Genomic DNA, 20,089 nt, shown 5'->3' on the forward strand with positions numbered 1-20,089 from the left:
CGGTTCAGTACTATTTGCGTGAAAGAGTAACAAACATCCATACATACATACATTCTCACAAACTTTCGCATTTATAATATTAGTAGGATAAAGTAGCTGTAACATTCAGGCTACCGTCAGTTGCACAAGTTTACGGGTCACTAAGATGTTCTTAATTTTGTATACCTCTGATAGTGGCGAGGTGTGCAAAGCTTTCTACAAATTGTTGGACTATAGAATGTGCATATTTGTTATTACTAAAGGCATATAATCATAATACATTTTTACGTGCTTCTTCTTCTTATCGTATGATTAGTGGTCAACCTAGTGTCAAAGTTGTTCAAGCCGCTCGAAGGCCTTTGACGTGGCGTAACGACTGTTATCTTAATTGACAACAACCGGGACCGACTCTTACGTGCTCTCCTAAGTACGGAGACTCCTTAAATACCACTATGTGGTATTCATGATTCACCCATCTATGTAATGACCGAGCCAAGGGTCGCTTAACCCGCAGATCTTTTACGCGTACAGCGCTACTGGATACGTGCTAAAACGTTGCTTTTAGGTTCCACTAACAATGACAGCATCAGTCATGACTCAAAACAAGCAGATATTAGTCAATTGATGCTAATTATATTCAAACAAGGCATGAAGCTCCTTGATGGATTTGTTTGTGAAACAAATACATAATGAATGAATTAATATCACTCAGGCACTACGCGCGCCCTCTACAGGGAAAAGGGACAGTCAACTTCATTGCATAAATTGAAGTGATATTAAAAGGTATTAAATAACTTTGCAACGTATTACGTGACGACGTTGCGTTTAAGTTTTTTGTGTACTACAGTACTAAAACGCGAGGTTTTCATATACAAGTAATTATGCGAAATAACTGACATGTTTGTAAAATATCCTTAAAAAAGTACTCCCACTAATGGTGAAATGTGTATGCGTTTTTATTTGATCAACAAATAACAATCATTGCCAAATGCATGATTTGCAAGAATTAAATTCGAATGGTGCTGGAAATAGCTTTCCGCCAAAACCAAAAAAGTATGGAGTAGGTCATTTAATTTTCTTTTTAATCAATTGAACAAAAGAACTCTTGAAGAACAGCTCTTGAAGAAATGCATAGTCCCAATCCGCATTTGACCAGCGTGGTAGACTCAAGGTGTAACCCTTATTCCGGGAGGATACAATACCCAGCAATTGAACAGTAATGGGGTATTTTAATATTTGCATGTAATCTATTTTTGAAAGCGTTACAAAGCAAATTAACAAATTTTCCATAGATTCAAAACGTCAAAAAAAATCTTGGGGATTGTTAGCTTTATGTAGAGCCAAATTGATTTGAAGCCAACGTCCTAGAGTATAAGCAAACGTCGTTAGTAAAAACTGTCAACCGGATTAGAGATGACACGATAGGATTTCAGCGAACGAATCCGAAACATAATCCATATGGCCTTGCACTAACTGAATCGATATAGGCCTAGCAATCTATTTACCTTCAAAATTTACAAGTTTTTAAGTGTTTTTTTTATAGCATGTATTGTCCCACTGCTGGGCAAAGGCCCATTTTCTTCCAGTCCTCCCTATCTTCTGCTATGTGTAGGTAAAATTATTAAGGCAACCAAACTTGGTGTTGAATTTCCTTTTTATCTTGAGGTAGAACCATCCAGCGCCTAAAGAAGAGTATAGGTCTTCGGTGTGGAAAAAAACAATTGAGGAAAATAAGAGTAGCGTAATTTACTTTTTAACTTGAGGGAGGTCCATCCAGCACCTAAAGAGGAACCTAGATCTTCGGCATTGAGTGAACGATTACGAAAAATAAGAGGCAGGGATGTTTATTCTGATGTTCCATCCTAATCTTTTCTACCTTTGGTTTTATGGAGAGGTAAGCTTTCACACCTTACCTCTACATTATTACATATTTGTAAAGCATAATTTACAAAACTAGTAAACAGCCTTTTAAATTCTTTCGTGAGCAGTCGTCGTCGCATTATACGATAAGAAACATTGGAAGTTCACGGTTACAGCTGAACTATCAGAACAATTCTTATGTTGTCTTGCTTCATCAACTTCTTGCTCAAAACATTTTATAAATAAATAAATTCATTTAACTAATTAAACGCGGGAGAAACCTTGGCGAAGCTAATCTTATAAACATAGAGGACAATTCGCGAATAAAATAATACTTAAAAAACTCACCATTGAGATAGTATCAGGAAGTTATTTTTAATACATATTCACACACAAAACAGTAAGTGAATGTGGCAGTCCATGTGCTAGTCCAACGGGACACTGGACTGACAATATTGTAAATGTACACCACGTTAATCGAATTTTCAAAGAGGGCTCGCCGGTAGTGAGGTGCACGATCAATATCGATAACTTAATTTGCGTAATCTACGCATTATTATGCAGGGCGAAGAAAAACAGAAATTAACGCAAAAATGCATTTTTAACGTGTATGGCCTGATTTTGTCCGCAACCAGTGCTAACCTGCGCCGAAACGTCGGCCAATTCAAAGAAAAAAAGTGTATTTTCACATTAATCTAGGTTCAATAACATTCGATAATCTGATTTTTAAGAGTTTTTTTAGTCCAAATACTACTATTTATGTGGTCGTCTACGTTTGTAGTATGTTTCAGTTATTTACGAGATGCTGGGTTGCATATACGGAGGTTCAAAGGAGGCTAAATTATTATTAGGAAAATTAAAAACTGCCTAGTTTTGACCAGTATCGGCCGATATTCATTCATATTTTAAAATTGCAGAGCATCTTTTATAAAAACAAAATGCATCAAGCAATTTCATAAAAGCGTTTCTCGGTATATTGTATTTGAATTAGTTCAAATCACGCAACAATCTGTTCTTAAATAAATGCTTCCCACATGTTTATATCACTTTCACGAAACGAGATAAATACGGAATCAATATCTAGCCCCGATGAGTGTCGAAAGAACATATTTTTAGATACGTTTCAAATAAAACAAACAAACTGACAGATTGATATTAGTGTTTTTCGCCAACGAATTTGCAAATAATTTTCAATCGTATGATATTTATATGATACTAGCTTCTACTCGCGACTATGCTTGAGAAAAGTTTTACTGGGCTAAGTATCTTAGGTATAAAATCAGGTTTAAAGATTTCATTAGTTAAGTATTTCTTGTATTTACCCAAATTATAACTTCGAAGGAGGTCGAGAGAGACAGTTTCCCAATTACAGGAAAGTTTAGGTTAAGAAAAAACCTATTTAGTACTTAAACTCATCAAATCCGTTTAGTAAGTTTTTGCGACAAAGAGTAACAAACATACATCCATCCTCATAGCCTCATATATTTATAATATTAGTATAGATTGAAGATGCGATGATACAATAGACGTTTAGAAGAATAATGTAAATAAATGCTTTAGTTCTGAAAACATACAGTTGTTTTTCAGTGATTGTTTCATCAGTTAGTTGTGGGCGTGCTGTTTCACAGCTCGTTTAAATTGTTTTGAATGTCTCTAAAAAAGGTTATAAGCGAGATCTTGAGATCAGTAATAAATAAAACGCTTTTGCATTTTTTCAATTGACGGTGTATTTATAAGCCCCTTATATGTCTCTGATTACGGGAGTCAAATGTCTGATTACGCAGATTAGATATAATAATAAAATGGCAGTAAACTCTTCTTTTGAATAGAACCACCATTAAAACAGCGATAAAACGATAAATTATAAAATTGTAATCAATCTTTAGTTATCAGTTTTATCAGAAAAGAAGTTAAAAATAAACAAATAAGTTATTATAATATTTTTGTAAGGCAATATTGTGTGTGTACGTGTCCCATCACTACAAAACGCTAATGTCATTAATGTAAGTCCGCCGGCCGCCCTATGTCGCTTGTTTAAGTTGTCTGAATCGCCATAAACGAGCGGATAATTTATTAATTGAAATGTAAACCTTGATTTATCGATATTCGTTGTTTTTTGACAAACACGCACATGACGTCATTGCTTATAGATATATCATGTACATGCATATATTATATACTTCGGTGCTAGGGATATAACGTATTTTCTGCGAATTGGTGCAAAACAAAATCAAGTACTTCAGTATTATATTATATTCGGTATTATATGATATTATTTATTTACAATGTATCCAATAATACTTCTACATCATCTGCGCATGGGTCTCGAGCATTTGTGCGAGACCTGTACCTCTTGTCCGAAACAAAAATTTGTAATGTTCACAAATAAATGCTTAAAAGTGCCTATATATTTTGAGTTTTTAAAATTCTTTATCACAAAGGTTTATTTCGTTGTACAGCAGTTGTATGAATAATACATTTTCTATACGAAATTATTTTCTTGATTTTTGGTGGCCGCTAGTCAATGATATTCCGTCAGGTGAGCGTAACGTAACACTGATCGTCTCAAATACTAAAACTATTAATAAAACCCTTCAAAACTTCTTCACTAACTTTACTAGTAATAACTAAAAATATCGTTATCATACAACAATAATATTGATATTATAATACGAAGGAATGACGTTGAAATTTGTAATAACACGGTGTCTGTTTGTGTAGGACCGAAAAGGTTCTTTTGTCGTAAAGTGAAAGAATTCAAAGGTTACGGCTAAGGATAAATACTCAATTTGCGAAACATATTTTTTGTGTTTCTTCAAGATATTTGTATAATTTCATTTGAAGATATTGACCTCCCACTTCCTGTAAAAAATAATAGTTTTTGTCAACAATTGATAAATTAAGTGGTCATCATTTAAGTTGATACCTACTTTTCAGCACATTTCAGCTAACCTGTTAAGTTCTAAATTACTACTCCTGTACTCAATCTGTGTGTTCTCACTACCTACAACAGACTCATATTAGCCATTATCGGATGCGTTATGAACTATTTTTAAAAGCCAAACTCTCGATAATCCATAGTACTGACGGTAAAATTGAAAGTCGTGCTAGAGAAATAATTAAATAACTACTACATTTCTTTTGCAATTAATTTTAGTTCTTATTGTCCCTAATTGGTTGAATATCCAAAGAAACTAGATAAAAAATCTCAGTCTGTAAACCTCAATCAAAACCCACACTTGTGTTCCGAAAATCTTTTCTAGACTTGTTCATTATCTAGGTCAACGATCGGTCTGTCTGGTATTCAAAATACTTTCCGTAGCCTTTGTTAGGGCGCCTCACATGAATATTGAGCTATGTAAATTACACTTTTTGTACGACGCATGATCTAATTTACCATTACAAAACTTTTCTGATGCAATTTGTGCTATTGAGACAAGAAGTTTGTAAAAGTTTTAGGTGTGCGATGTATTTTCTGATATCATTAATTGTTTTATAGAATTATTCTCGCAAGAGGGATTCAAGAGTTAAATAAGAAAATAGGATGACTGTTTAGTATAGTTTTGTAATTGAACTTGATTTTAAGTTGGAATTTATATAGAATTAAACTAAGAAGCATGTATTGTTTTTAAGCTGATCAAAATAAGTGTTAGAATCAGTAGACCATTTTAGTTTTCATGGCGAATTTGTCCAAAATTTGTTTATTCTTAATATGCATGCCACTGTTTATCACACGCACGTCTTTGATAATAATCGTCCACTTTTAAGCCTATTCTCAGTAATCTATTTAGATCTTCAACTGATAATGTGTCAAAGGAGCATTTGGGTTTATTATAAACTTACATAAAATCACGCCTTTAAATTGCCGAGAAGGTAGGCAGAGTCCAAAAAACAATCCCTTATACACAATAAGAAGAATCCATTATTACGATTCTTACAAACTCTTGTGCTTCAAATATCTCGTAGCCATGGGGCTATAATAAAGTAACACTTAAAGTAAAGTTATTTTTAATAGGCTTTCATATACATGTCAATCATGTCCAACCCTCATAGGTTTTCATTCACGTAACAATGACAACGGTACATAAACAAAGTAGTGTGTAACAACTAACCAGATTGTAGTCCACGCATCGTTTACATAAGAGCAGCCTCCGCGTCCGGTGTTGAGCCTTAAGCTAATTATACCTGCGATATGGTGCTCAAAGTTATATCTCCTTTACCGTTATATGCATTGCGTTTTAAAATATGTTTTAAAATCCTACTAATATTATAAATACGAAGGTTTGTGAGTACGTATGGATGTTTGTTACTCTTTCACGCAAATACTACTAAATCGATTACGATGAAATTTGGGTATAGGTAGCTGAAGACCCAGAATAACACATAGGTTTTTTGTCTCGGAGTTCCCGAGTTATTTACACGGGAAGGTTTTCCACGCGGACGACCTCTGGTAAGTTAATTAGTTAAAATAACATGATTATGACTTTTATGAATTTAAATAAAATAAATATAAATTAAAAATTTGTATTCATATTAATTTAATTAATATGAATACAAATTTTGTCAATAATTCGAGTGAATACAACACAGGGCATTTGGTTTTGTAGTAGTTTGCCGCTATTTTGCTATGCTACTTCTAGAATTGAAAAATGTCTTTTTCAGCCCGTGTAAAGGTAATGCATAATGTTTTTAAATCCGCCACAATCCACACGTATTTTTCAGTTTCCCCCTACAGCGTTTCCTATATTCATTACTTCAAAAAGTCATTCTGAAAGACCGCTGAAAATGTTTATAAATACTAGTGAGGTAGTAAGCTACTAAGCCTATCTCTTATAAAATCGTCCATCGGACTAAATGAATATAAACGAAGAAATCTAGTTAGTAGTTGTATGTTTGAGAACCACATTTAGTATCGAAGGCGAGTCGGAGTGCGTCCGTTTCCGTACACATAGTACTGTAGGTACTAGCTGTTCTAGCTACACAGTGCACCGTCGCCTCGCCTTATTAGATTATATCACACGTTGTATGCACTTCAAGTGTCCACTCAATGTGCAATGGCAAGGTAAGTTGGCAAAGGTTATTTGTAAGGATTATAATGTAGAGATTGTTTAGAAAATTGTAAAAATACAGAAATTTTGTTAATGATTATGACGTGTTTGAGCCGTTTGGGGTCGAGACGCTGGGACCATGGGGCCCGAGCGACCACTTACTCCCGTGACCAGAATGCTGGCATTTTCTTGGGCCAAAGATTGAGCATTGCCATACAACGTGGCAATGCTGCCAGAAAAACTGCCTCTGTGGTGCGGTCGGTAACGGTCGGTGACTAATTGCTGATCAAGGGTTCGATTTCCAGATCGCACGAAGTGCTGTAGCTTGGTAACGTGCCCGGTATGGTAATAGGCTCTGTCCTTATTGCTTATATGGGACTAACATTGTTAATAGCGAAACGTAGGTGTATTTCATACACCGCTGCCTACACGTTCGGGTATAATAAGCGAGATATTATGTACCTATGTGTGTAAATGAATGTATATTATTATAGCGAATTGGGAAAGTTATAGGTGTTTTTTTAAGATATGTAGCTTGGAAACAGATCGTATCAGTAGAGTGACTTTATACATTCAGTGCCATCGAGAAACAAGCGATCAGTTAAAATAACTTGAAGAAACAAAATGTTTTAGTTAAGGACGTTTAAAATGTACTTCAAAATTAGTTCTTATGGCACCCGCTAGAGGCACTGATCAGATTTTTATACAAAATTTCTCGATAGCAGATTGAGAGATCGGTTGTAGATAATGTTTATAATAGTAGGAAATTACCCTACATATCGATTAATAAACTTCATTAATAATGCATAATTCAAACTAATCGTCTGTTTATGCGTGTATTTAATTTCGTAATTATTGAGTTCAAAATGATTGATTCAAAGCGATAGGATCAATAAAAAATAATAGATTGATTACCTGTTTCCATCATAATGAGGTTTCATTTACATTGTATTTGATATGTAAATCGAGTTATAATTTATGCGAGCATAAAGGTTTCAACTCAATTAGCTAGTAATATTGTTAAGTCTTGAGAAATGGTTTTCAATTATAATGATGATATGCATAATTTCAATAATGTAACACTCTAATCTATTACTACGACTCTCTACCACGCGACTGCTGCTACAAACAGGATTCTTAGGTTTATTTCCCGCAAGAAATAAATACTGTATGTGCTTACGACCTTTAATCAACTATATACGATAGTTAATACTGGCAAAATCAATCATTATTTTATGTTTCACAGCACTTTCAGAAATGAATAAATCTTTGAATATTATGAATCTTCAAACCTGTATAACTCGGTTCAAAGCGATCCTACCGGTTTCGTGCCATACTAACTATTGCTTCAAATGGCTAGCTCTATTGATACATGCCACTTTTTTGTTGGCCGGCACTTTGAAAAAAGGCCCAAAAATGTATGGAGCCTGGATGATCTCCTTTGACGAGTTCTACCACATTGTTGATATAGGCGTCGGTGTTAGAAAATCGCGCTTCTATAAAAGTCCCACGCACAAGGCTCTCCTATAACTTCGTAGTACCTTATTTGCGTGATACTAAGTAATAAAGTATACATAACTACGCACATACATTATCAATTAAACATAACTTGACTGTGCTTGATGCATATCATGCAGGTAATCAATGAACCGGGCTCATTTCCCTACCACTCATTATTTCGTGTTGTAATCAGTAATTGTCTTTAGTAATTAGCATTTTAGAAGTACTTTCCGCACATATTTAATAGTATGAATGCAAAAATTGGATGTTATTTACTCAAATATGCCAAAACTAAGTTGGCACTGGGAGGATTTTTAAGAATTTTGGTATGGTTAAAATTTATAACCTGGATTACAACATACGGTTTTAATGATGGGAAAACTTTTGATGCGAACGAATTCGATTCGATTCGATTCCGACCTAAAATGTGTATGCGGAGACAGTTTTTTGCAGTAAAGTTAGTTAAGTTAGCATAACATTTAATAAATGTTTTTATAATTATTACAGGAAACAAAATTGTTTTAATAATAATAATATAGTCGCGAAAACCTTAAAGACGGGTAGAAGAACTTTCGCTATGATTACAATGCATTTATTTTAGAGTGCTATTATTATATACTACTACTAGTAACATGCTGATAAAAGAGTAATTAAAAGTCACAAAGTGCATGAATATTTATTAGAAAGTTGCATTGACAAAAACAGTAAAAATATACACACGAAGGTTATACAGAAAGAGGTAACAAAAGTCGCTTATTAATTCTTCAGTGGTATCCAAAATCGCAGATCTTGCTTTGCATAAAAACGGAGATGTATATTGGACCTTGCGATACCATTCCTTCTTCGGCGCTTAAGGCAGAATCATCAAACCATTTCTTGTTGGTATAGTAGTCTGAAAAGTTAGGAGTATGATTTTTTTTTACTTAGTTGTCTTTCGAAACCTAACAGCAATTTGTCTGGTATAAGAATTGAACACAGACTATTGACTATTAATTAAGACAGACACACTCACAGTATAGAAGCATTTAGGTATTTGAATTTTTTGTCCTATTATTTATTAAACGTTTCCTTCCAAACTCTCCTACCGGTCTCTATCTCTGGCTATAAGGCTTGCTACATATACACATATTCGGCACATATTCACCTGTTCAGCATGTTCGCTTCGGCAATATTTATCAAACAACAAGACCGACCTGACTCACTCGTGCCGATTGGGATCATCTACACATATTCGGTTTTGTTACCCGGCTAGGCTGATTAATGCCGAATCAAATATGTGTGTAATAGCAAGCCTTACTTGCCAGCAATATATTTAGGTGTCCAGTTAGAATTTAGTGTAGGGTTTTAAAGAAGATATCAAACTTACCTCCTTTCGTGAGCCCGGGTCCAGCAATCAGATGTGGTTTATTTGTCATATAAGTGTACACATGACTGTGAGCTAGATCAAAGCCATTATGATATGGTATTGTCAGCGTTAAGGACATGTCGACTGCAAAAAAGTAAGTAATTATGCGGTTAGAATGAAGAACGTAACAGTTTTGATGTCTTATAGATTAACTCTCTTATTCATAAACACCTATAAACCTATTTTAGTTAAAATCTACTAAAATATGTTTTCTCTTTTTCATTTCGCTAAGGAGTGAAAGAAACGAAACTCTTTATAAGCCTTTCATAACTTCATATATTTTGATGAATTGGATGGTAAAACTGCTGGAATTAACTGTAATGCACAGATTGAGAATGCAAAGGCGTAGGCGCCGAAATGTCAAGCAAACGACGGACAAGTGTGCGTTGGTAGACTTATCGTCTGTTCAAGAACTCTTTAAAAATCTCCTTTCTTTCAATTTCCAGTGCAGGAATGGTATTAAAATAACCATCATGAATGGGAATAATAACTAGAAATATAGTAACATATTTAAATGTTAAATTAAACATAAATAGGTGCATAGTTTAAAAAGTTTTACTTACTAAATTCGATGTTAGTAAAGTCTGCTCTTTCTTCAGGTTCTCGACCTCTTAGATGGTGAGTCACTACTGTTCTTGGAGAGTATACTACTATTTTACCAAACACCACCTCTAATACCAAAACTCCTGTTTTCTTGTTGATACTAAAAAGATACAAAATTCTCTATATTATGGGAAATATAATTTAAAAAAACAGAATGGAATTCATTATTGAAGTACGATTTGTCTTTTCTTTGTTATTGACAATGTAACGTTTAAACAAAAAATTATACCGTTTTCTAATAATATAATCAATTTGTATAATACTTAATTACGCAATAATCCGGAAACACATCTTCTTCTTATGTAATAAATTACAATTCATAGTCTTCAAAATTGCAATTACAAGCTTTTTCTTGTAAAATAAACTTTTAATACGTTAATAGCTTACGTATTTAAAATATTATAATAACAGTCACACTTATACAAATATTAAACCTAATTTGCATTAAGAACTTCACCCAAGCACTCAAAATTCCCAACCACAGATCACAGCTATACAAAACATTGAAATCAAGGACTATTCAGAACTACTTACTAAAACTCCTTAATTCGTCCAGTATTCAGGCCTTTCAGTTGGGCATTATTGATAGTAATAGTGACGTTACTATGAGGAGTTTCTATTGGGCCTTTCTTGATGATGTAGGGATCTGGAGCTGGACCGTGCACGGGAGTACACCCTGAGTTCCGCGCGAAGAATTGTCTGATGCAGTTTGTGTCGTGGAGATGACATGGTTTTTCAATGTGGGCATGATGGGTTTCGTGGCGATTGACGACTGAAATTTAATTGTTTTAACGGGAAAGTTACTGTAGATGATTTTACGTTTGTTACACTTTTTATGAAAATTGGGACTATAGGCTCGCCTCCTATTACATGAGACTAATATTATTAGCTGCGAGACATGGGTGATTTTGTAAACAACTCTACCTAAACCTTCATGTATAACACACAAGATATTACGTTAGTATGTACAGAATTCCACGCAGAATCTAGTTTTAATTAATATGACTTTTGTATTTGTATGTACTTTTGTAGATCCCACGTGTATAAAACATTAAAAACTTGTGATTTGAATTCATAAAAATATGTACAAAAAAAAATCAATATGATAGGTCCTCTAAAAACAACAAAAAAAACATAACAGTAGATTGACTACGGTAGAGAATACATTTGGCATTAAGTCTGCCTTTATATAACTTTTGTACATGATTTATGAAGTTAATAAATAAATAATATCTTACCAGGAGACCCATAACCATCTATATGTCCAACCCAATAATCTCCGTTCCCTTGCACCAAGCCAAACAGGAATATAAAACACAAAAGTCTCTTCATGATTACGCTTATTTAAATGAACCATCTTGATTTTATAGGCAAAGGCAAGTTTCGCGTGAGATCCTGTAGGAAGTCTACAATCACATTGTTCACTGATCGTGGCAAATTGTTCGGATCAATACAATAATTAACTATGTAATTGTCCGTTTCTATTAACTATTAGTTACTTTGATGTTTTTAATTGACATGTAAAGTGTGTAGTTGATTTCAGAGATAAGTAGCCACTAAGTCTTGTTCGAAATCATTTCTCTGTTCAGAAACCAAATGAATAAGACACGCCCTAAGAACACCTTCTTCATACAATCGGGTAAAAGACATGATTTTTGTGGTTCAAGATTTTTTTCTGCTATTTAACAAGAATTTTAATTCTATGGGCTTAAGGTAGGGGGCCATTTCAGAAACCACATATCGTATTAGAAAAATCCTCTTATAATTTTTGATATGTTGTATATAACGCACATACATAGACTATATAACTATCATGTATGTATGACGTATGTATAGATATTGTCAAACTATGGTTATATACCTAATGGTTATTCCGCAACTATGACGTATCATAAAAGTTTCAGAAAATAGGTACTACGCTTCAACTACTCAAGATAAAATCTGTACTCAGAGTACATACGAAACAATATAATGAGTGTCGCTAAGTCGCCTGTTAGTATTAGCTAGCGACGCACGCTGAGAGCTTCTACACATCGACGCGTCCCGTCACATAACCAGCCAGTTTCTTAAGTAATGAGTCAAGTTCAAAACAGTGTCGTGAAGTGTTCAATCGTCTGTGTATTTAATACAATACAAATACAATGGATAATACAATGAAATACACCGGCCAATTACCAATGAGAGACTTCCCTCCAGTAAAGAATGGAAGAATAAACTGCAAGGAATTTCTCGCTTCTTCATCTGATTTGGTGATTGTTTTACACAATTTTGGAGCTGTTTTCACGCCAGTGAGAGTGGACGTGCAAAGGAATGTAAATAAAATGAAGAAGACTTTTATATGTGATGAGAATTCTTGTCTTCTAGAACTCATGACTGAAGCACATGCAAGAGGTGATTATGAGGCATTATTAGCGTGTTTATGGCTGAACAGGGGACTGAAATTGATAGAGCTGTTTTTCGAACAAATTTTAACCAATTCTAAAGCGAATATACATCCAGAAGATATGGATACGTTAGAAATGTTTACGAAGGCGTATGACGGGTCGTTAAGAGAACACCACAATTGGATAATGCAGCAATTATTTGAGTTCATCTGTAGAATGTTCCCTACTTTGTCTCAAATGATGAAGTCTGTAGGAATGGGCGACCATCCGAAGGAGTATTTAGAAAATCTAGAGAGGTATAATAAAAGTCTTACTTCGATCAGAACTAAGCTAGATAATTACTTTAAAACTATTTTGGATGATTTACCTTTAAAATAGGTGTAAGGTTGTTAATATTAGGACTGTATTTGATAGTTTTTATACGTAAAATGTTGTGAGTTTAGTATATTAAGATTAAAATACGAAAATTGTGTTCAATTATAAAAATATTTTTGTTGAAATGTGATATGCTATTAGATTTAATTCGTGTTAATAATATTATATTATGTTATAAAAATGTGTTGTTTATTCATTTCCGTGGATTCCCCGAAACCAGACGAAGGTCAAAATAAAAATAAATTTAAAATATGTTGCTAGCTCTATAACAACTACCTCATCTACTTAGTATATTATTTAAATTATGTTTAAAACTGGTTTTGTGTTTTTCTGTTCTTGTGACTCACCTTTGCGTGTTATGTTAGTATACAAGATAAGAACTCTATATTACGTACATATGTATATAATTTTACCTTAGTTCAGAACACTGACTAAGACCTATGTAATGTGGATGACTCATCATTTTAACAAACACTAACTACACCATGAGTTTTGCACTGTTCCAAACTTAGTTCTGCTTTTAGCGAATTCTAAATTTTATTCTTAATATTGTCATGCGTTATGACACAAAATAAAATTACCTCAATTTCTTTAACAATATTTTTATGACGATAAATAGGTTTGAAGATTATTTAACTTTTTGATAGGTTTTTTTTTTATATTATAATCTTCCTAAATTATTCGTTTATAAAGTTCATAAAAGCTAATAAAAAATAGTGACAAATTGTATAAAGCAAAACCAGACCGAATTATATTCTCTTTCAAGGAAAACCAATGTAGTCTGTGTATAAGGTCTATTGTAAATATATATTAAATTATTAAAATAAATTATTTTACATCATGAGAGCAGTTTTGACGCATCTTGAGTAATATGACTTTATAATATTCAATTTATTTTGTTAAAATATATAAAATAATTTAACATGAATAAGTAGTATGACTAACTGCAAATGTTCACGTCATTCTGATAACATTACCCTATTTGGCAACAAGGAAAATTTAATGCGTCAATTAAATAATTATTAAAAAATGTATACGAATATTTATTTACATTAATTAATAAACAATAAATTTAGTTATAATTAATAGTGGCAGTCTTGCTTTGTGGAGGTCTTTGGTTCAATTTCTGAATTGAATCAGATATTGAAAAAACATTATATTTATATATTTATTGAGAGTGTCGAACTTTGTCCAAGTTTACATTTGCAAATATCAAGATTAACGTAATATTATTATGTTTAAATCTATACTAATATTATAAAGCTGAAGAGTTTGTTTGTTTGTTTGATTGTTTGTTTGAACGCGCTAATCTTAGGAACTACTGGTCCAATTTGAAAAATGCTTTCAGTTTTACATAGCCCATTTATCGAGGAAGGCTATAGGCTATATATCATCACGCTACGACCAATATGAGCAGAGTATCATTAAAAAATATTACAAAAACGGGCAAAATTATGACCTATTCTCTCTTATGTGACGCAAGCGAAGTTGCGCGGGTCAGCTAGTGATACCATGAAATCTTAATCGTCCCATTACTACAAGGTTACAAGATAACTGATAATAATCTTAACCGGTTTTAACTACCGTTCGTTAGGCGTAATTGTTGGTTGTAGTTAAGTACTTATTACATACATAATAATGTATGTGTTGTTATACTAATAAATCATTTTAATAGTTTTGATGTAAAAGATGTACTTGTTGCTCATACGTAATATCACGCCTGTTATACGCGAAAGTGTATGCAGGTGTGTACGAAATACACTCACGATTCGCATAATGTTAGTTCCATGTTAAAGGGAGCGAGCTTATTTTCGTTTACCGGGCACTTTACCAAACTTCGGGAAACAGATACATTTGAGAAATATTCTAATTTAAATTAGAAAAATCAATAGTAGTACTTTGCCCGACTGGAGAAGCGAACTCAAGACCTCAAGATCAGCAGTTGACCGACCATGCCATAGAGACAGTCTACAAGTAAATTAGTCTATCATATTCTTAGATAATTATTGTTTCGAACTCAAAGGTACTGTGGGTAGTATCTATGTGCATTCCTATTGTGTCATGGAGGCATTGTTCATTAACGAATGACGTTTTGATGCTCTCTGCCTCCCTTTGATCATGTAATGAAAGGTTTGTAGCTGATCCAGTAGGTAGTAGTTAGTCAGATACTATAGTCACTTTAATAATGCTTATAGAGTATGAATTTGAAGCCTAAATATGAGATATTGAGATTTGTTCAAAATAACTCTGACTCAACAATTCCCAAAATACCTAATATTATTGATTTTGTGGGACTTGTACAAAAAAAATTGATACTAACTAATACTAACAATAATTCTATATCGCAGGAGTTTCGTAAGAAATAAAAAGCATAGTCTTTAAAAATAAATAATTTATTCTAGCCCACTGCATTCCCTCTGCTGGGCAAAGATCTCATCCTGGAATGAAAGAGAGGTTAAGCTTTTCACCACGCTCACTATTTTCCAAAAAATCTTTAATTTTATTTGAATAAAATTCTTTATACTGACAGTTATGTATGTCTTGCTCTCGTTTCTCAGAAAACACCCCAAGGGTGTGAGTTGTCTTCATCAAAATGTGGCCTCTTAATTTTTCACCCCCATGTTTTTAATTAAAATGTTCTTTTGTGAATAATTTAAGTAACAATGGCTTAATAACAATGATCAAAAGATACTCAAATAAAACTGCCTGATTTCTTATTTTTTCTACTTTAAAGAAAATCTTTGTCAATAAAAAAATGCTTCAAAATATGGATGTTAGTCTTTAGGTAAATGAAACAGTCGTAAAGTAAATTACATAAGATTTTTTTTAGCTTACATCGGCAGTAAAGCAATAGAGAAATTCAATCCATAATTACTCTACAGGTATACAAAAAAAATATCTAGAACTTCAGTAGTTTGGTGGCATTTTAAAGCCTTTTTATTCAAACTATCAGAACTTAATTTCCAAAAATATAACATAGAACAACAACTACATACGAACTTGGGCCTCAAAACAAAGCATAACTCTTAATTTTTTAAAGTAAAAAAGTGCAACAATAAAATAAGCTTTGTTCACAGACACAAACATCCTTTTCTATTTCCTATAGAGTTTCCTGCTTCGCGGGGAGTTGACAAGCCCTTTTATCACTGTACAATAGTGTGTACAATACACTGAGCTGTATAAGTAAATGGTATTAGTCTTTGAGCTTATACCGCCAGCTAGCTTAGTCCCGACAGCATCGAGGCGAAATTAAAATTCGATTGGTTTAAAAAAGATGTCACATCGCTGTATTAATAGGATTACAATAAAAGTATTTAAAATGAAACCAAAAATATTTCAGCAATCAACTTGTTGCTTTTCTATATTACAGAGTAAGTATGTATGTCATATGTATTGATACTAAAACATAATAGCTTAATATCATACCCCGTACAGACACTTATAAAGCACACTTCTTTTCTTCAAATTATACGTTTAAGTACGAACAAAATTGCCAAAAAGTAGTGAAAACACCTGCACCCCTCTACTCAAATCTATTAATATACACATTATCATATCGAAACAATATTGCAAAAGGTTCTTTCACAACTCCATACAATTTTCGTATACGACCACGCGTTTCGAAAGGACAGCCAACAGCACTTCGTATCTGAATAAATTTCGTTCACATAACAAAATGATGACAATACGACGGTATAATTTTGGCCAAAGTTTCAATGACCTGTTTGGTATAAAGTTTGGAATTATCATTTTATCCTACTAAATATTATAAATGAGAATTTGTATGTATGGATGTTTGTTACTTTTTCAAGCAATTACTACTGAACCGATTAGGATGATATTTGGTGTGTAGCTGAAGACCTAGAATAACACATAGGCTTTTCATTCCGTAGTTATATTACTGAGGGATCGGGATTTACATGGGAAGGGTTACCACGTGTACGAAGTCGCAGGCGGCTTCTAGTTATTAATATGTCATTGTGAATGAAGCAAGGGAAGTTTGTAAGGATCGACTAATGTGCTGTGTGTGATTAAGTGACATTCCCGTGTCTTTGCCCACGCCTATGGAAAAAAGCTTGATGTTACGTAGGTATTAAAATGTGTTTTGTATTTCCCAGCAGATTTAAACATAGATATTATTATGTCAATAGTGTATCTAGATCATTCTAAGGCCATAGTGAATAACTCGTTTTAACCTTGAAATTTAGCTTTAAATAGAGTTTTAGAATCAAAATTATAATTTTTGGCAGCTAAGTTCGCCTTAATTTTTTAGACTAGTAGTATTATGAAGAGTAAGCGGGTTCGTTTGTTTACGCATGTCGTTCGTAACTATACCTTTTCTTTTTTATTATCTTTTCCTTTACCCCATCATTTTGTGGTCTTATCTTGCTTACCCCAATTTGTACTGCAATGATCTTTCGTCTCCCACGTCGCAATCCAGAGGTATATATGTAGCTGTCAATCAGTAGAAAGTTTAGCTTCTTCTTCTTGTCAAATGGTTAGTGGTCAACCTAGTGTCAAAGTTGTTCAAGCCGCCCGAAGGCCTTTGACGTGGCTTAACGACTGTTATCTTAACTGACAACAACCGGGACCGAGTTTTTACGTGCCCTCCGAAGCACGGAGACGCCCTGTTCAAATACCACTATGCGGTCACCCATCTATGGAATAAAGTTTAGCTATATGCTGTTCACCGATTGTCTCGTCTTGCTAGCTTGTATGTACCTATTTTGCTCTTATTTTGATTTAATTAACATTAACTTACACACAGGTATATTCCCCTACAAATTGGAACCAGGTACAGTCAACAAAATCATAAAACAAAGACATAAAATATTTATGAAAACTTTCCTTTCTATATTTCATTACTAACTTAATAATAGTTGGAATTGGGCAATCAATCCTAAGTATTTTTGTTTTGAAAACAAATATTTGTTTAGTTACTTTTGTAACTCAATTTAAATTAAGTTACGCACACATGAAATGTTTCTTTTTTTATACAACTCCCGCAATAAGAGTTGCTCTTGTGTCGCGGGGATTTTTGCAAACATACAAACATCGCACACAAAGTCCAACCAGACTCAAAATTTTTTTTTTGTAAATCGCACAAAAAATGGTCCCATGTGGTGATCGAACCCACGACGTCTCGACGCAATGGTAGCGGCGTGGCGACCTAGACCACTGCGCCACGGAGCCTTTGCATTCAATAGGGAACAATATCGGGCGATTTTGTTGTTCATATATAATAATTGATAGACTGTACTTGTATATACAGGGTGTCCCAAAACTCAACGATAATCCGAGACAGGATGAAAGGCCAAGTCATACCGGTTATAGAAAAAATAAAAAAAAAAATCCATATCACTTAGTTCAGCAATAATAGACACTTTTCAAAAAAGTTGAAATTCCACACCCTTGGTCGCATTTTTAAGTCCTGTGATCACCAATGTCACAATTTCGCTGTGTTTTTTTGAATTTCGTGATCTTAATTAAATATGCTATTAATCGTATAACAAATTAATGCACAAAACATTGTTAATTTAATAAAAAAAGTTAAGTTTTAGTGAGTCATCTTTCTCAAAAATATCGTTAGTCAACTTTGACGCTTCATACTGAAAAAAAAATGTACTACACTACCCTTGGCAAGTTATTTCAAAAGTTGGCGCATTTAATCAAGATTTCAAAATGGTGCAACACTTGCCACTTTTCTTGCCATTAAAAATGTTATTTTTATTTGAACGACGAGTGTCCCCGAAAATGGATCGGACGGAGTGGTATAATTGTTTGGCTTCCTCGTTCCCCCGATCTAAATCCAGTAGATATTTTTACTGGGAATGCATAAAAGAAAAAGTATATTCGAAATCAATACAAAATCTATCAGAACTTCGCCAGAAAATTGACACAGCGTCAGAAGAAATAAATGCAAGGAATTTTGCTTGACTGGTGAAAAAATCTTTTGTACGCCGCCGCGCCGTTGCAGAGCCTGCATTCGTGCCAGAGCATTCGTGCCTAAGTGATATGGATTTTTTTTTTATTTTTCCTATAACCGGTATGACTTGGCCTTTCATCCTGTCTCGGATTATCGTTGAGTTTTGGGACACCCTGTATAACTGATTGTACTTTTAAGTAAACGGTTCTTAGTATTCAAGCTTGTGATATTATAATAACTGGTTTCTCATATGTTTGAAGGCCGGCACGTGTCTGGTTTTCATTTCAATCCAGGAACTCTTGGAAATCTAGTAAAAACCACGAAGAATTATACTAAAGGCAACTTTCCATAATTAATCAACTTTATAAATCCCACATGGAACATATAAAGATATCTCAGCTTAGCAAATCATAGGTTTTTAAGAAAGGTTTTTTTGTTATAAGAACTAAAATAAGTCGGCTTCCAGTGTCACCGGATGCAGTTGGATACCAGTATTATACATGGAACTATCTATCAGACCTCCACAACCCAGTTATCTGGGTTATACCCTTCGGTAAGACTGGTTGTCAGACTTTCAAGCTTCTGACTACTGTTAACGACTGGTAAAGATCTTTGAAAATTACAGCCAGGACCCACAATCTAACGTGCCCTCCAAAACACGGAGGTACTCGATATGTATAAGATGGTCAGTGGTCACCCATCCACACAACAACCTCGGCAAGCGTAGCTTGACCCCAGAGAGCGTGAGGTTGTTTTTAACTAACCCACGAGCTATCTCAGTACATATCTGGTAGCAAAGCAGCCTAACATTCATAATCGTTACAAAACTGTGTAGTAGCTCGTAAAACCGATAAACAAGCGTTGTATGTCAACAATATAAAACAAAGGCGGCATTACGAGCCTCTTAACGGTTTAATTGGACCATTCTACGGGAAAAGATCGTCTTACATGCACTTAGATGACTTACGAGCTTAGCTCGTTACGCTCAAGTGTTGAATTTATCTCTGTG

General features: G+C 33.8%; 3 protein-coding genes across 4 annotated transcripts in view; 1 reads left to right on the forward strand and 2 right to left on the reverse strand.

The window, feature by feature from the left end:
• Window positions 1-2,307, reverse strand: part of trp (transient receptor potential) — a 46,821-nt gene extending 44,514 nt beyond the window's left edge. Inside the window, exon 1 of the mRNA XM_076126080.1 lies at window positions 2,188-2,307. Coding sequence (XP_075982195.1) covers window positions 2,188-2,190 — 3 coding nt within the window. The 5' untranslated portion in view covers window positions 2,191-2,307. The remainder of the gene's footprint in view (window positions 1-2,187) is intronic.
• Window positions 2,308-9,044: 6,737 nt separating this feature from the next.
• On the reverse strand, window positions 9,045-11,728 carry LOC142980633 (fibrohexamerin-like). Of its 2 annotated transcripts, none has more exons than XM_076126128.1 (5): window positions 11,634-11,728; window positions 10,930-11,167; window positions 10,356-10,495; window positions 9,754-9,876; window positions 9,045-9,262 (listed from the first exon to the last, which is right to left on the reverse strand). In XM_076126128.1, the coding sequence occupies exons 1-5, from the start codon at window positions 11,725-11,727 to the stop codon at window positions 9,252-9,254; spliced, it is 606 nt and encodes a 201-aa protein (XP_075982243.1). In that variant the 5' UTR covers window position 11,728; the 3' UTR covers window positions 9,045-9,251. The 2 variants fall into 2 exon arrangements, with proteins under 2 accessions (XP_075982243.1, XP_075982242.1); XM_076126127.1 differs by having other exon boundaries at window positions 9,045-9,279.
• An 808-nt stretch (window positions 11,729-12,536) lies between these two features.
• Window positions 12,537-13,157, forward strand: LOC142980750 (glycolipid transfer protein-like). Its single transcript, XM_076126328.1, has one exon. It carries the CDS (start codon window positions 12,537-12,539, stop codon window positions 13,155-13,157), a length of 621 nt encoding a protein of 206 aa, XP_075982443.1.
• Window positions 13,158-20,089: the final 6,932 nt, after the last annotated feature.

The sequence above is a fragment of the Anticarsia gemmatalis genome, chromosome 18 (genome assembly GCF_050436995.1).
Source record: "Anticarsia gemmatalis isolate Benzon Research Colony breed Stoneville strain chromosome 18, ilAntGemm2 primary, whole genome shotgun sequence".
Lineage (NCBI taxonomy): Eukaryota > Metazoa > Arthropoda > Insecta > Lepidoptera > Erebidae > Anticarsia > Anticarsia gemmatalis.

What these genes read in the sequence shown, in the direction of transcription:
- LOC142980633 (XM_076126127.1), bottom strand. Translation starts at nt 11,727, where the DNA reads ATGAAGAGACTTTTGTGTTTTATATTCCTGTTTGGCTTGGTGCAAGGG. An exon ending in AGATGGTTATGGGTCTCCTG is followed by an intron (nt 11,168 to 11,633) that starts GTAAGATATTAT and finishes ATTAAATTTCAG; the next exon opens with TCGTCAATCGCCACGAAACC. An exon ending in GGACGAATTAAGGAGTTTTA is followed by an intron (nt 10,496 to 10,929) that starts GTAAGTAGTTCT and finishes GTATCTTTTTAG; the next exon opens with TATCAACAAGAAAACAGGAG.
- LOC142980750 (XM_076126328.1), top strand. Translation starts at nt 12,537, where the DNA reads ATGGATAATACAATGAAATACACCGGCCAATTACCAATGAGAGACTTC.